Source organism: Giraffa tippelskirchi, chromosome 13, assembly GCF_054371585.1.
Source record: "Giraffa tippelskirchi isolate mGirTip1 chromosome 13, T2T-mGirTip1v1.2.pri, whole genome shotgun sequence".
Classification (NCBI taxonomy): Eukaryota; Metazoa; Chordata; class Mammalia; order Artiodactyla; family Giraffidae; genus Giraffa; species Giraffa tippelskirchi.
The window spans coordinates 51,427,398-51,444,392 of record NC_137287.1 but is presented as its reverse complement, the minus strand read 5'-3'; the positions used below and the strand labels follow the sequence as shown (position 1 = coordinate 51,444,392).

General features: G+C 43.6%; 1 protein-coding gene across 8 annotated transcripts in view; it reads right to left on the bottom strand.

The window, feature by feature from the left end:
- Nucleotides 1–16,669, bottom strand: part of KIF16B (kinesin family member 16B) — a 394,203-nt gene extending 377,534 nt beyond the window's left edge. For 5 of the 8 annotated variants that reach the window (XM_081556492.1, XM_081556496.1, XM_081556495.1 and 2 more), the window contains exon 1: nucleotides 16,444–16,669. In XM_081556492.1, coding sequence (XP_081412618.1) covers nucleotides 16,444–16,490 — 47 coding nt within the window. In that variant the 5' untranslated portion in view covers nucleotides 16,491–16,669. Of the gene's footprint in view, nucleotides 1–12,679; nucleotides 12,805–13,375; nucleotides 13,441–16,443 lie in introns of all 8 variants that reach the window. The other 3 variants (XM_081556493.1, XM_081556494.1, XM_081556490.1) reach the window with 3 other exon arrangements.
- Nucleotides 16,670–16,995: the final 326 nt, after the last annotated feature.

The following is a 16,995-nucleotide window of genomic DNA, read 5'->3' as shown; positions in this document are numbered from 1 at the left end:
TAATGAAGTTCAGATAGCACGACCCCCAGAATCTGGACCCCCGGCCCTGTCCCCGTGCTCAGCAGCCGTCTGAAGTTTGAGATGCGTCACAACACTGCAGCTCCCCAGTCACACTCCCCAGCTTAGGGCCGATGGACACTTTCTGCTTAAAATGCCATCGCCCACCTTGTCTGAGTGGCCAACTCGTGTACTGAGTCCCGCCCTCAGTGGTGGAGTCTTCCGGGCTGTCCCTCCCAGCCCCAAAAAGGTGCTCCACTCAACACCTCTGCAGCCCCTCACCACCATGCACTGAGTACCCATCATCACCCACAGAACTGCGGACATTCTCTTTGTGTCTACGGCTCCCACTAGATCATGAGCTACTGGACGGCAGGGATCGTGAGCCTGTTCATCTCTGATGAAAGAAAAAAGCCCAATAAAAGCTCAATGGCTGGACAGATGCCAAGGTCACCAGAAAAACACCTGCTCTTCACCACATGAAGCTTATACAGACCACAGAGCTCCATTTCTGTTTTAACATCTACCTATAGACTTGAGCTCACATTGAGTCTCCTTTATCCAAACATATACTGCATTTTATTATCTACACAGAGACCCTAACACTAGGTGACAAGTGGACAAAGTCTACTTATTACTGAGTTACATAAGATTCTGCTCCATTATCACAATATTCATGTGAAATCCCAAAAGGCACAACACAAAATTATAAGTTACCACTGACTTGCCTACTCTGTGCAAGCACTTTACTGCCACGAAGTCCTTATGCTGTGAAAATAACCTTACAAGTAGGTTTCATTGTCCTCATTGTACAGATGAAGAAAGAAGAGACCAGAAGACTAAAGAATCCTTCAGAAAACCATGCAGGTAGTTACTGGCAATAGCAGGATGCAACTCTGGGACCATCTGACTCACCTACCTTTCAACACCCATGCCTCTCTTACAGCTTCACTGAGCACTGTGTGAAAGTCTGGGATTATGAGGCAGTGAAATTTCTGTCCTGCTAATTTAATCCAGCCACAGTACTGAGATGTCCCTCCAAGGAAAAGATCCCATACAAAAAAGCAGTTTCTCTTACTTAAGTGAGAGCACTTAATGTCTGCTGAGTGAAGGCAAGAATGAATAAGAAATGGAAAATCAATAACTACAAACATGGGCCAAAGCCTGAAAAAGATGGTAGAGAAAATAAATCAGATTTATCCAAGACTGATTATCAATAGCTGTCTCTCAAAAGTCAGAGTGGAATAAAAGGAAGAGGGAGAAAGATGGTAAAAGCAGAAACAGCCACAAAATCCTCTGACTCTTAGTAATCAAAAGAGAGAGAAATTCCAGCCAAGATCAAATTAAAGACAGTCAAATCCATTCCAGAGGACTTAGGTTCCAGGAAAGAAAGAATAAATTTCTTCCACTGGTCCTTTAATTCATTTATTAGTCATCAGAAAAAAACAGAAAATCTGAAAGCTGTTAGTAGGAAGTACAGGTTAAGTTACCACTAGAAATAAGGTTCTCTTGGGGAAAAGCCCCATCGAGGATTAAAGGTCCCCACCTGTCCTTTTCATTGACATGTGGAACAACTAATCCAACCAAGGGGTCAGCAGCTCAAATAATCAAGGATGCCAGGAGGCAAAATTCCTCAATCCTTTGAGTGGACAGAGGTACTGGGGGCCTAGGGAGGTGGGTACCTATTCTCACCCTTAATGCAGTGCATCAGTATAGTCAAAAGAAAAGCTAAAAAAGAAGATATTTTACAAGACAACTAAATGTCTTGTGTGATCTTAGACCAGAGAAAAAGATACTATGGGGGCAACTTGGGAAATCTGGATGAATCAGACCATTGAATAATACTGTATCAAGTTCCTCACCTGGTTTTTAATTATACTACAGTTGTACAAGATGAAAGATACATGTGAACGCTGCGCTATTTTTGTAACTTTCTGTACATATTTCAAAATGAAAATTTTTTTTAATATTTTTCAAAACAGAAGAAAAACATCACAACTGGATCACCATACATGAGCACCAGTCCAGGACTACAGACGTTTTTCTCATAGTTGCCCTTCTATCTGACCAAGCAGAGATAACTCCTATAAAAACACTAACTTTACAAAAAGGAAGCAAACAGACCAAAAGCTAATATTTTAAAAGCTTTATCTCTGCAATGTACTTCACTTCCGAGATAGTCTCCATCAACCTGAATGGTTTTTCTTGAAAGCTCCCTGGGAAAGTTTAAGTCCCACTCGGAGGGAACTCACAAAGTGATTTACCTGTGCCCCAAGCTGAGTCACTGTGATGACTTAGACTCTGTTTAATAAACCCTGAAATAAGAATATGGAGATGCACCCAGGCAAGAGACCCCAAGACCAGGAGGCCACAAAGGCTTGTGAAAGAAAGCTTCTGACAGTGGACATCCCACAGTCAGCTCAGAATCCTAGAGTCTTTGGCTGAAAATTCTCATTCTAAGCTTTATTTATCCTCTTGGGGTCAAAAGCCCAACCCCCAACCCCAGTTTCCCAGAGGAAAGAGAACTCACTTTCTAATAACATCTTAATTTCAAAGTTCTCTCACATAGAAAAATCAGATTTTACTAAGTTCTGCTCTGAATAATGGATTCACTACACTAGGGTTTTCAAACTGCCAATCATAAAATCAGTTTAGTGGATAATATCCATTTTTTTAAAAAAATGAAACAGTAGAGAGTAGAAAACATGAGCATGCACTGGGCTGATAAATGATTTACTGCAGACGTTTTAAGTGCATAGTCCTGTACAACTGTCATCAGCCTTCCAAAGCACAAATGTCCTTCATTTTAAACATGATTAATCCTTTTTCACTAATTCAGAGGTAGAAAAATGTTTTAAATGAACTTAGACTCACAAGAACTTTTATCAGAAAATCTGAAATGTTCCCACAGGCAAAATAAATAAATAAATAAATATTGCCGAAACTGAAGGCAAAAACTTTTCCTGCAAACTATTTCCTTCAGATATGCATTAATTACAAAAAGGAAAAAATATAACAATACAGTAGACACCACCTTGACCAAGGGACCAAGGTCAACATCACCAATAACAAGACACACTGGCATTATGAACCCCCATGATAGGAGATGATGGGCACTTACGTGGCATTCTACAAATTCTCCATACACCAGAAATGAATAACTTCAATTCAATCATGACAAAATGTCAGAGAAACTCAAACTGAGGGACGTTAAGAACAAAGCTAGTAGAAGTGATAGAATTCCAGCTGAACTACTTCAAATCCTAAAAGATGATGCTGTTTAAGTGCTGTACTCAATATGCCAGCAAATTTGGAAAACTCAGCAGTGGCCACAGGACTAGAAAAGGTCAGTTTACATTCCAATCCCAAAGAAGGGCAATGCCAAAGAATGATCAAACTAACTCACAACTGCACTCATCTCACACGCTAATAAAGTAATGCTCAAAATCCTTCAAGCTGGGCTTTAACACTCCATGAACTGAGAACTTCCAGATACACAAGTTGGATTTAGAAAAGACAGAGGAACCAGAGATCGAACATCTATTGGATCATAGAAAAAAGCAAGGGAATTCCAGAAAACATCTACTTCTGCTTGACTACACTGAAGCCTTTGACTGTGGATCACAACAAACTATGGCAAATTCTTAAAGAAATGGGAATACCAGACCACCTTACCTGCCTCCTAAGAAACCTGTATGCAGGTCAAGAAGCATCAGTTAGAACCGGACATGGAACGATGCACTGGTTCAAAACTGAGAAAGGAGTACATCATGGCTGTATATTGTCACCTCACTTATTTAATTCACATGCAGAGTACATCATGAGAAACACCAGACCAGATGAAGCACAAGTTGGAATCAAGACTGCCAGGGGAAAAAATCAATAATTTCAGATATGCAGATAACACCATCCTAATGGCAGAAATCGAAAAGGAACTAAAGAGCATCTTGATGAAGGTGAAAGAGAAGAGTGAAAAAGCTGGCTTAAAACTCAACATTCAAAAAGTGAAGATCATGGCATCTAGTCCCATCACGTCATGGCACAGAGATGGGGAAAAGGTGGAAGCAGTAAGAGACTTTATTTTCTTGGGCTCCAAGATCACTGTGGACAGTGACAGCAGCCATGAAATTAAAAGACACTTGCTTCTTGGAAGAAAAGCATATATATGGAGTTTGAAAGATGGTAATGATAACCCTATATGCAAGACAGAATAAGAGACACAGATGCATAGAACAATTTTATGTACTCTGAGGGAGAAGGTGAGGGTGGGACGTTCTGGGAGAATAGCATTGAAACATGTATATTATCATATGTGAAACAGAACACCATTCCATGTTCGATGCATGAGACAAGGGCTCAGGGCCGGGGCAGTGGGATGACCCAGAGGGATGGGATGGGGAGGGAGGTGGGTGGGGGGTCCAGGAAGGGGAACACATGTAAACCCATGGCTGATTCATGTCAATGTATGGCAAAAACGACTACAATACTGTAAAGTAATTAGCCCCCAACTAAAATAAATAAATTTATAAAAAAAAAAAAAAGAAAAGCTATGACAAACCTAGACAGCATATTAAAAAGCAAAGACACCACTTTGCCAACAAAGGTCTGTTTAGTCAATGCTATGGTTTTTCCAGTACTCATGTATGGATATGAGGGTTGGACCATAAAGAAGGCTGATCTCCTAGGAGATCAAACCAGTCAATCCTAAAGGAAATCAACCCTGAATACTCGTTAGAAGGACTGATGCTGAAACTCCCAATACTTTGGCCACCTGATGTGAAAAACTGACTCACTGGAAAAGATCCGGATGCTGGGAAAGACTGAGGACAGGATGAGAAGGGGACAACAAAGGATGAGATGGTTGGATAGCATCACTAACTTGATGGACATGAGTTTGAGCAAATTTCAAGACAGTGAAGAACAGGGAAGCCTGGCATGCTACAGTCTATGGGGTCACAAAGAGTCAGACACAGCTGAGCGACTGAACAACAACAGCTACTAAATAACTCACTGGCACTCTCTGGAGTCTCAGAAACTGTCACTGACCAAAACAGTTTAAGAGACAAAGCAACTAAACAGCATGTGGGATCCTGCACTGGATCCCGAAACAGAAGGATGTTAGCGGGAAAACCATGTCCAGTTACCAGGGTTGCCCTTGTTAATACCTTGGTCCTAACAACTGCACCATGGTTACATACAATGCTGATTCAGAGGAAGCTGGGGGAAGCATATATGGGAACTTTACTGTATAACTATTTCAAGTTTAAAAAAAAATTTTTTTTCCAAAGGAACAAGAGTGTTCTGTCCCATAAACCACATATCACTAAAAAATAGTGTTTTACCACCAATCCTCTAACCTTAAGAGATAAACATAACACAAATTTGGTATGTATTGTGTATAATTAACTTAATACACGGGCTTCCCTGGTGGGTCAGATGGTAAAGGATCTGTCTGCAATGTGGGAGACCAGAGTTCAATCCCTGGGTAGGGAAGATGCCCTGGAGAAGGGAAGGACTATCCTCTCCAGGATTCTTGCCTGGAGAATCCCATGAATGGAGGAGCCTAGGAGGCAATAGTCCATGGGATCACAATGAGTCAAGCTCAACTGAGTGACTTACACTTTCAATTTCACTTTTTCAACTTCATACACAGGGAAAGCCCAAAGCCGTTCTTACCGAGGCCCTTCCTTTACCCTCTCCTACTTCCCCATCCCCTAACATCTAACAGGAAGATCATCAAGATTCCCCTGCACTCACAGGGAGCAACTCGAGGCATACCTAGGATGCTGATTCCTTATATGCATCCACGAACTGAGACACTAGGGAGGAGGTGACAGTCATTAATGCAGCAAGTACGTTCTGAGTGCCCATCCCTGCCAGGCACCGTTCTGGGCCCTCAGAAAACAGCCACGAACAAACCTGACAAGGTCACCGGCTTTCATGGAGTTTACATGCAAGAAGGAGAGAGACACTAAACAAGAAATCAAACAAAAATCCTTTCACATGCACACACACAAAATTCAATAATGGTAAATGCCACGAAGCCAGATGAGCAACTCAGTGTGATAAAAGACTTCTCGGAAGAAATGGTATTTGAGCCAGGACCTGATCTTTCTCTAATCCCCAGTTTCCTCATCTATAAAGTGGAGCTAAAAATATTCACCCCTGTGGACTGTTGTCAAGAATTAAATTAGATAATGAAGGCAAAGGATTTAGCAGAGTTCCTAGTGAATGGGTGCCTAGAAATAGTAATTGATGAAAAAAATCACTTACCAACACTATTACAGTGAAAGCACTTTCTCAACTGACTTTAAATTCTATGTTGAAATTTGTTCCACGTTTCTATGAGGAGACTGCTGATCACAGAAACAGTTCCTTCCCCTCCGCTGGGCAGAAACAATGAATAATGAATATACTTGGAAATGAACAGAGCAGGAAACACAAGCTTGGTGCAGAGTTGGAGGAAGTGAAGGGACGCACCCAGGCCCCTCTGGCGGTCCCTCCTCTATGCCTGATGAGAGTCACTGGGCTGAATCCAAGGGGAAAAGGACTACCTTTCCGTGAGGGGTTTCTCTGGGCTGGTGTCAGTAACTGCAGCGAGACAGAAGGCAATCCAGGCCACCGAGAATGGCTGGAGGCCGTGCCCTGGGGAGGGGATGGAGGTGCTGGGGCGTTGTCACATCAGCCCCAGGCCAGAAGTCTAACATATTTCCTTCCACAAAACAGGCCTTAGCAAGATTGCGTCCCGATTCCAGGATCCACAAAAACAGAAAAAGCTACTGAAATAATTTAGAAAATTAATCATGAAACGAGACTGTGTAGGCTAAATCAGCTTTAGATCAAAGTGCTCTCTCTACATTGCACCACTGGATATTTCAAAATAACCTCTGACACAAACACACACACACACACACACACAGATGCCATGAATAAAATAAAGCAAAGTTTAATCTCAAATTACACTTACTAAATACTTAAGTCACTTAACTTTCAAACTTCTGGCACTCACATGTACAAGTGCATCAAACATATTAAGACCGTTTTAAATTTTGTGTATGAAAAAAAAATGCCAGTCATTTGCTTCATGTTACTTGTCAAGTCCACCTGAAAGCGGATGAAGTCAAGTCTTTCCTAAAAGAAAGGAAAAAGCCTCCATCTGCCCCAAACTCCGTGAGTCAGGGTCAGCGCCAGCCCCGCGTTCCCCGGGGAAACCCCACAGCTACCTACCTGAGTGTCTACTGCCTGGATCCCCCACCAGCATCCTAAGCCAAGTCAATTCATCACCGTGGCCCTTTACTTCAACCTGCTCAGCCCACATCCTAACTTTGGGAGAGGTCATGCCTCCACTTAACAGGGCCCCAAGCCACTCAGTCATCTGGCTCTTCACCGCTCTACGCACTACTGATTGGTCTTCAGAATGTTTCTTGCAAATTCAAAACACAGGATATAAAACAGTTATATATTATGCTGCTACACAATCAGAAAAAAAACAAAAAAGACTGGATTCAAATGCACCAGAATGTTGGATCATCTCCGGATCATGAATTATGAGCAATTTTCGATTTGATTTCTTGGGTACACTTTTCGTACACGTTTTTCATAAGCACACATTATTTTCACAATCAAAACAACATTGTGAAAGTTTTTTCAGGGTTCTGTTCATAAGTTTCAACCTTCATGCCCTTTCCTATTATTACTTAGAACTCCAGCCTCATCCAGAGTCCCAGCCCTCCAAGTCGTACTCCAGTTCTGTGAACATCTGCCCACACTGGCCTCTGCCCGCTCCACAGACATCTGAAGCCTCGAGGCCTTGCAGCCCAGAATATGGCAGCAAAGTCAGTGGGATAATAGTGCATAAGAGGCACTTAGCACCGCCCTTGTGAAATTGTCAACAAATGCTCACTGTTGCTGGAGCTGGTCGTAGTAGTATTTCTCTACGCTGCTATTGGACAAAACTTCTGAAAAGCCATCAGCAGCTCCCAGCGCCTAAAAAGAGCACCCAATATTTACAGAGTCCTTACTCTGAGGCCTGATACTGTTAGCAAGGGTTACTTCACTCAAAAACCATCTCAGCCCCATGAGGCGGCTCCTGCGGAAATCTCCACCTTACAGGTAAAGAAACTGAAGCACAGAACACCTGAGTAAAGTGCCAAGACCTGGAGCTAGGGAGTGGGAGAGCTAGGGTTCAAACCAGCCCAGCTCAGCCTTACCGTCCATGGAACTTTCCACGAGGACGGACATGCCCTGTTCCACATGCAGATACTGAGCACTTGAAATGTGACTTGTACAGCTAAGAAACTACATTTTACATCTTATTTAATGTTAATATAAGCAGCTGCCCGCAGCCAAGGGCTATGACACTAGCCAGCACAAGACAGGACTAAAAAAGCCCAAACTCCCAAGCTGAACAAAGAAATGTTCAGAAAACCCTGCCTACCAACCTCTCAACCAATCCTTAGCAAAATCTCCAGTTCATCTAAGATCCCCAGTAACTGTATTCAGTGCCATCTGCCAGGCATCCCCACCTGTCCTCGTCTGAACCTTCTGCACTATGGGGAGGAAACCCATTCTCCACCATGACCAAGCTGTGTGACCTCAGGCAGGCTGCCTGGGTCTCTGAGCCTTGCTCCTCATCTGCAGAATGGAGGGACTGTGCTACTTTTCAAAGGGCATCAGTCAAGCACTTCATGGACCCTCTCTAAATGGTGGCCACTGACACCCCTTCTTCAGGGCTCAATTCAGTCTCCACCCTCTCATCGAAGGGACCCTGGGAAGCTACAAGACCTCTGCCTCCAGCCTCCAGAACCCCGAGGCCCCCTGACAACCACACGCGGATTCTGTTGTTGCCAGCATGTGTGGCTGTGGCACTGACTTCTCTGCCAGCAGCCCAGCCGTCCCCGAGGCCAACAGCTGTCATCAGTGAGCCCAGGACAAGCCCTCAGGCAGAGGGCTCTGGAGGAAGGCGGAGCCAGCTCAGCCTGGTTTATTATCTGGGAAGGCCGTTCCATTTTCCCCTCAAATGGGGGTGAAAAGTGTCTGTCAGTGAGTTGGTGGGAGGGGGAAAGGAAGTCCCCTAGGTGAAGAAATGAGGACCCGCCTGGTGCAAGGCTAGGCAGCGGCTCAACAGACGCCTCCCATCCGAGCCTGGTGCTGAAACAGATCACAGAGGTATCTTCTGAGCTCTCTTTCCCGCCACCCCTGTTCTCCAAGTGGGAAGAACTTCAGCAAAGTCTAAAGACATCAGTTCAGTTCAGTCGCTCAGTCGTGTCCGACTCTTTGCAACCCCATGAATTGCAGCACACCAGGCCTCCCTGTTCATCACCAACTGGCAGAGTCTACCCAAACCCATGTCCATCGAGTTGGTGATGCCATCCAGCCATCTCATCCTCTGTCATCCCCTTCTCCTCCTGCCCTCAATCCTTCCCAGCATTAGGGTCTTTTCCAATGAGTCAACTCTTTGCATGAGGTGGCCAAAGTATTGGAGTTTCAGCTTCAACATCAGTCCTTCCAATGAACACCCAGGACTGATCTCCTTTAGGATGGACTGGTTGGATCTCCTTGCAGTCCAAGGAACTCTCAAGAGTCTTCTCCAACACCACAGTTCAAAAGCATCAATTCTTCGGCGCTCAGCTTTCTTCACCGTCCAACTCGCATACCCATACATGACCACTGGAAAAACCATAGCCTTGACTAGATGGACCTTTGTTGGCAAAGTAATGTCTCTGCTTTTAAATATGCTATCTAGGTTGGTTATAACTTTCCTTCCAAGGAGTAAGCGTCTTTTAATTTCATGGCTGCAATCACCATCAGCAGTGATTTTGGAGCCCCAAAAAATAAAGTCTGACACTGTTTCCACTGTTTCCTCATCTATTTCCCATGAAGTGATGGGACCAGATGCCATGATCTTAGTTTTCTGAACGTTGAGCTTTAAGCCATCTTTTTCACTCTCCTCTTTCACTTTCATCAAGAGGCTCTTTAGTTCTTCTTCGCTTTCTGCCATAAGGGTGGTGTCATCTGCATATCTGAGGTTATTGATATTTCTCCCTGCCATCGTGATTCCAGCTTGTGTTTCTTCCAGCCCAGCATTTCACATGATGTACTCTGCATATAAGTTAAATAAGCAGGGTGACAATATACAGCCTTGACGTACTCCTTTTCCTATTTGGAACCAGTCTGTTGTTCCATGTCCAGTTCTAACTGTTGCTTCCTGACCTGCATACAGGTTTCTCTAAAGACATCAACCCCAGTCAAACAACCACGGGCATTTTTTCTTTTCCTTTTAACTTGACAGACATGACAGCAAATTCTAGCTGAGAGGCTAATCTGTAAGAGAAGCTGAGAACCGTCATGGATAGAAGAACCGTCTTCTATCCAAGGCAAGACGGACTTGCCTTGTCAGATGAGAAAGCACATTACAAAGCTAACAACTGGTCCGCTGCCAGCACTCAACAAGAAAAAAATTTTGGGGGGAGAACATTTTGAAAAATACAAGTTATTGCATAAAGGTACGATCATGAAATTCTAAAAGTAACAGTAATAACAGCAGCCAGTCTTCACAGAGCCCATGCTATATGCCAGGCACCAAGTGTAGAGCTTTGCCCCATGCATGTATCTCTTATGAAACTCACGAGTGTTCTTCACACTGCCACCTGCAACTCATCAGCAGAACTTAAAGTCAACTTAGTAGACCTAAAAATAGAAATTTGGGGGGATTTCCCTAGTGGTCCAGTAGTTGAGACCCCAGGCTTCTATTGCTGGGGCTGTGGGTGCGATCCCTGGTCAGGGACCTAGGATCCCACATGGCCCAAGATGTGGCCAAAAAATTAATTTTAAAAAGAATTTTAATAGAAAATTTTAAAATGAGACAGAATAGAATAGGATAAAATCGAAACTATGAGTGAATTGCATGTAACACTTCATAAATCTTTTACATATCTACAGAACTTCCATTTTAAATGTGTTTCTTATTGTGAGTCATAGTAAAAAGTATTTGGAAAAGACATTGTCTCACAAAAGATTTTATAAGGTATATATAATTATCATCACCATTTTGCAGATGTAAAAATTGGGGCTTAGGACAATTAAGTCTCTTGCTCAAAGGTACCCAGCTGGTAAATGACAGCGAAAACTGGAACCCAGGCTGTCTGCCCTCAGATCCTGACCATGTAGCCCCAGTAGATCAATCAGATAGGACGGATGACCCTGAAGAATCACCTAGTGTTTCCAGGAAAAAACAAGCAACTGAAACCGACAGGAAATGGACAAATTAGTTCCCAAATTATTATTCTGCTGGCTCTTCAGAAGGAAAAAAAAAAAATCTATCTTATAAGACTGTAAAAATGAAACTAGTGAAAAAAGAAAAGATGAGGTATCAGACCAGGGGAAGAAATCACCAAGAAAAAGGCAGAGAACAGGACATAAATAGTAAGCTTTTGCTCACAAAATTTATGAATGAATGAAGTGTCTGCTGAAGTGTCTGCTGACATTTTATTCGTGTTATAAAGCATAGCTGTGACTGTCCTAGGAAACTGACTTTTGGACAAGCTAACTATCTTCCTCAGTCTGGAAAATGGCATGATAATCACAGCCTCTACCTGCTGATATTATGAGAAAGATTAAATGATATTTGCACCACTGGTCCAGAGAAAACTCTCAATAAAGGGAGAGGCTGTTACTTGATGGAACATAATGGCTTTTTCAAACCTCAAACTACTACTTCTACCACATAACCAAAAGCCACAAGGTAGTGCTGAGGTTCAGGGTGGGCCACCCCCAAAATGCACCTTCACTGCATATTGTTTTAAAGTTACTTAAGAAAAGGTCAATCTATGAGGGACACTCTGACCCTCCAGTCTGTCTCCCTGAAAGCAGGAAATCAATCTCCAAATGAAAGGCATACCCCCTGCCTGTGGAGGTGGAAGGACACCCCTACTGCCAAATATAGGGGATTCCAGACCTTGTTCTTTCTTTAATGTGCTACCCCAAGGGGCTTCCCTGGGGGCTCAGTCAATATAGGAGGCCAGGGCTCAATCGCTGGGTCAGGAAGATCCCCCAGAGAAGGAAATGGCAATCCACTTCAGTATTCTTGCCTGGGAAATCCCATGGACAAAGGGCCCTGGTAGGCTACAGGTCCACGGGGTCACAAAGAGCCAGATGCCACTTAGCAAGGAAACAACCACCCCAAGCTCAAACCCTGTTTAGATTCCTCACTAATTGGGCACACAAAACCTAAGGTTCTTTGACCTGTCAATTCCTTACAAGTTTGTTTCTTTTCTGCCTGTTAACCTTTTGTCGATTTCATCATTAGACCAGCCACAAGAACTCACCAAGAGAGGAAGAAGTTTCCTCCTCCCGGACAATTAGTAAAAACGAATGCATCACATTTTGTCCTTAATCAAGCACAGGATGCCTCTTCAGAGGACTGGTGACCACACGGGCTCCTGGCTCAGAGTCAGTATCTCACCCCCTTGCCCCATCCTTCAACAGGATGCAACCCCACCGCCCTATCATCCCAGACCTCTCCTTCCTACTGGCTGCTTCCTGTTTGCCTTCAGGGCTGGTACCCTTATTTGCAAAAGCCAAGACATGGAAACAACTTAAGGGTCCATCAACAGATAAATGGATAAAGTAGACATGACAGACAGACACAGACACACACACATAAATACGAATATGTGATTACCTAGCCGTGAAAAAGAAGGAAATCCTGCCATTCACAACAACAGAGATGAATCTTGAGGGCATTATGCCAAGTCAAAGCAGTCAGAGAAAGAGAACTACTGTATAGATGGCCCTTATATGTGGAATCTAAAAAAAAATAGCAACAAAAAACTAGGTCAAAGGAATTAGATTTGTGGTTACCAGAGGCAAGGGACAGGGAACAGGGGGACTGGATAATGGGAGTCAAAAGTCACAAACTTTCAGTTGTAAGATAAATAAACCTTGGGGATATAATGTACAACATGATGACCACAGTTAATACCTCTGGAAGGTATTTGAAAGCTGTTTTGAAAGTAAATCCTAACAGTTTTCATCACAGGGGAAAAAATATTTTTTTCTTTTTTTTTGGAACAATATGAGATGATGGATGTTAACTAACCTTACTGTGGTAATTATTTCACAACATATACAAGTCATTATGCCCTATATCTGACACTTACAAATATGTCAATCACATCTCAATCAAACTGGGGGAAAATTCTTTTAACAACTTCCTTCAAACCTGGACAACGAGCTAAAAATTCTTTCTGCGGTGCCAATGACTTCTTGGATAACTCTTTAAAATTACATAAACAAGTTTTGAATTATTAATTATAAAACTACCAAGAGCAAAGTAAAAACTAAAACAGTGGAAGGAAAAAACGTCTTCTATCCTCACCTAATAAGACTCTTCATCAGCTCTCCTTCCCGGAGTCAGCTCCGTCAGGCTTCTTGTGAATCCCTCTGTAAAGATATGGCCCTGTGTGTGCATGTATGTGCACATATTTAACATTCACACAACTCTACTACAGTGTATGCATCTGTGAGTATCTTGCTTTTCTTACTTAATTCTCTATCTTGGAACTCTTTTTAAGACAAAGATCCTAAGAGTCTTTTGTAAGTATTGTATTCTACCAAATGAATAGGCCACTATTTAAAAAATCTCCCATCACTGTACATTAAGGTCATTTATGATTTTTTTGTTGTTGTTATACAAAGAATGATGCAGAAATATCCTTATACATACATCTTGGTAGATAGGAATACAATCTATAAAATAAAATCTTAGAAATGAAATTTCTCAACCAAAGAGTTTATAATTTCATATCTTGACAGCTACTGTCAAATTTCCCAACATGGAAGTTTCAAAAGTGTTGACCCTTTATGAACTCAAAGTTCAGCTAATATTCACCAATCTCATTGGTGAAAAATGGTTTCTTACAAACATTATAACCTGCAATTCTTTACTTATGAGTTACACCAAGCATTTCTGGTTGGCCATTAGTATACCTCTTTCCACTTCACTGCCAACTTCCGGAACATTTTCTCTCCTTGAAATTGCTCTTGGGAAGGTTATCAATGCTCGTCTCCGAGACCAAAGACCTCATCTCACTGGCATCACCAGAGTACCATCTTGGCAACATCAGACACCAACAACCACCACCTCTTTCGGGAGCCCCTTCTCCTTTCCTTTCACGACCATGTGCTGTGCTGGTTCTCCTCCATGGCTATAGGCCAATCATCTCCCTGGAAACCTAAAGAGAAGCATACCCCAGTGCCCAACCTCTGATTCCCTCTTCTTCTGATGGTAAATAGTCTTCTTTTTTAAATCTACTGTATATCTGTGCTTTATACATAAAAATAAGGTTTCTAGGAACTTCCCTGGTGGTCCAGTGGCTAGGATTCCGCACTCCCAGCGCAAGGGGCCTCGGTCCGATCTCTGGGTCAGGCCATCAGGATACTAGATCCCACATACTAGATCCTACATGCCACAACTAAGACCCGGCACAGCCAAATAAATAGATAAACAAAATGTTCAAAAAAAAAAAATTCTCCTCCTGAGAAATCACCACCTCACTGTAACATTCTTAAACTGTCATCCATGTGCTAGAAATTTCCAAATACCAATCCTCATATTAACTGAGACTCATGTTTTCTTCCAGTCTTCTCGACACCAGCAAATAAATGGATGTCCTTCCGACAGAGAACCTCAACACTTGGGGGAGCACTCATTCTAGAGGGACATTGTGCTTATATTTGACATTTACTGCATCTCCTGAAACTCACAAACCCAAGAGAACACACCTTCCCCAACTCCCACCTTCTTAAGCATCAAACCTCAGTTAGTGACTCTCCATTCTTCCCCTCTCCCAGCGTTCCCACCCAATGAACTGCCAATTCCTGTCAATTCTGCCAGCAAACTGTCTCCGTGGATCTTTCCAGCCTTCCCATCCCCACCTGTACCCAGACTACTGCTTCCTTGTGCTCAGTCGCTCAGCTGTGTCCAACTCTTTGACCCCATGAACTGTATCCCACCAGGCTCCTCTGTCCATGGGATTTCCCAGGCAAAAATACCAGAGTGGGTTGCCATTTCCTTCTCCAAGGTATCTTCCTGACCCAGGGATCAAACACAGGTCTCCAGCATTGGCAGGAGCTTAATAAATGCTTTCTAGTTACTCAAAACAATACTGTAGCATGTGCTCCAAAGCTTATTTAGTTCAAAGGAAAAGAACTTTCATATGTTATACATGTAAATCCAAGATAAAGAACAATCTTTTAAAAACATCTAAATGGGGCCCATTTGTTTTGTAGGACTGAATATACATAGAAATGTATATATCTGACTTACCAAAAAGTCAAACTTCTTCCCTAAAAAGCTTTAGAAATAACTTAAAAATCACAAAAGCACTGGTTTCCAATAGTTACAAATCAGAATAATGACTCCCTGTCTGCCAACAGAAAAACAGATTCAGGTGAATCAAAGAAGGTTCCGGCAATCTCTTGATTTTATAATCCTCTGATGCCTCAATCAGCTGTCAGAACTAACAAACAATGACCTCCAAAGTCAACGCAAGAAAAGTAGCAAAGGCCATATGGTAAATGTTCAACTTGCTTGAGAAGCCAATAAAAACAAATGGCCTTGTGTGAACTGCTCCTATCAACTGGGAAGGACACATCCCATTTAGATCCACTTCATTCTTTAAAGCTAAACCAATTTAAAAAGGAACTATTCTAAAGCCAATGATTATAGTCACTAAAAAGGAAGAACAGATTATTCTTCAGAGAATGCAGAGTCAAATCATTCTGAAAAGCATCACTTAGTAGAAACATTCAAGATTAAATTATAACCACCTCCCCATTAACATCGGCATATTTCAAACACTTGTACTTATGTGTCCTTGAATTTTTTCTCCCAGGAAACAAAACTTATTAAAGTTTTCCCATCCACTCTTTAACCTGAAGTTAAGGACGGCGAAACTACTGATCAGAAGAAGTCAGGGTTCACGTTCGGTGAATCATAATCAACTCTTATTAAGAAATTAAAAAGTTACGCCAATAATAGTGAGAGAACTTCTGAGTTGGCACAACTGAGGGGACTTCGCCTCACAGCTCTGGTGCCCCGTAACCACGCTCGTGAATTTACACCTTCGGGAAAAATGATCTCTTGATGCTTTTTAAAGGGGGAGGGAGCAAACTTCCTCAAATTCTCGGGACCGGGAAGAGTTTACAGGAATCTTCTCCGTGGCGCCGTAAACTCTTTACCCCCCGAGTACCCTCCGGAGCAGTGTAAAAGCGAGAGCAAAGCTTCAAGTTGCCCCAGGCCCCCAGAGACCACCGCCGGGCCCGGGGGGCCGGAGACCGGCTCTGGACCCCAAGTCCAGGACGGCTCTGGAGGGGAGCTGGATACCAACTCCCTCTGGGTGGGGAAGCGCGCGGGGGCCGCCTGTGCCCCAACCCCAACCTCACCTGCGATTCATGGGCCGGACCCTCACGGCCACCTTCACCGAGGCCATCACTCATCCCGGCCCGGCCCGCGTGCGCTCGCGCGGCCCCGCGCCCGCCACAGCCCGCGACTCCGGAGACGCTGCCCGCGGCTCCCGCCCCCTTCCCCGGCCCCCGCCCCTGCGCTCGGGCCGGACTCCGCGGCCGCGGCTGCCCCCGGCCCGCTTCTGAGCATGCCCAGAGCGACTCCAGCCCGCGTGATCCGCGCTCCGCGCTTCGGCGGCGCCTTAGCGGCGCGCAGGGGCGGAGCCAGGGTGCCCGGGAGCCGCTTCCGAGGTCAAGAAATCAAGTAGTTCGAGCCTCAGGGCCGCTGGGGACGGGGTGATTTCAAGAAAGCTTTAACCCCAACCTCATCCCTTGAAAAAACTGGGGAGGAGGCAGAAGAAGAGGAGTTCGCAGCAATTTAGGGCCAGCTCCAGAACCACAATCCTGAAGTCAGATTACCAAAAGCAGTTTTTCAGCCCTAACCAAGGACCTGGCTTTACCCCACCGGGAAGGAGTTAACTCATCCAATTT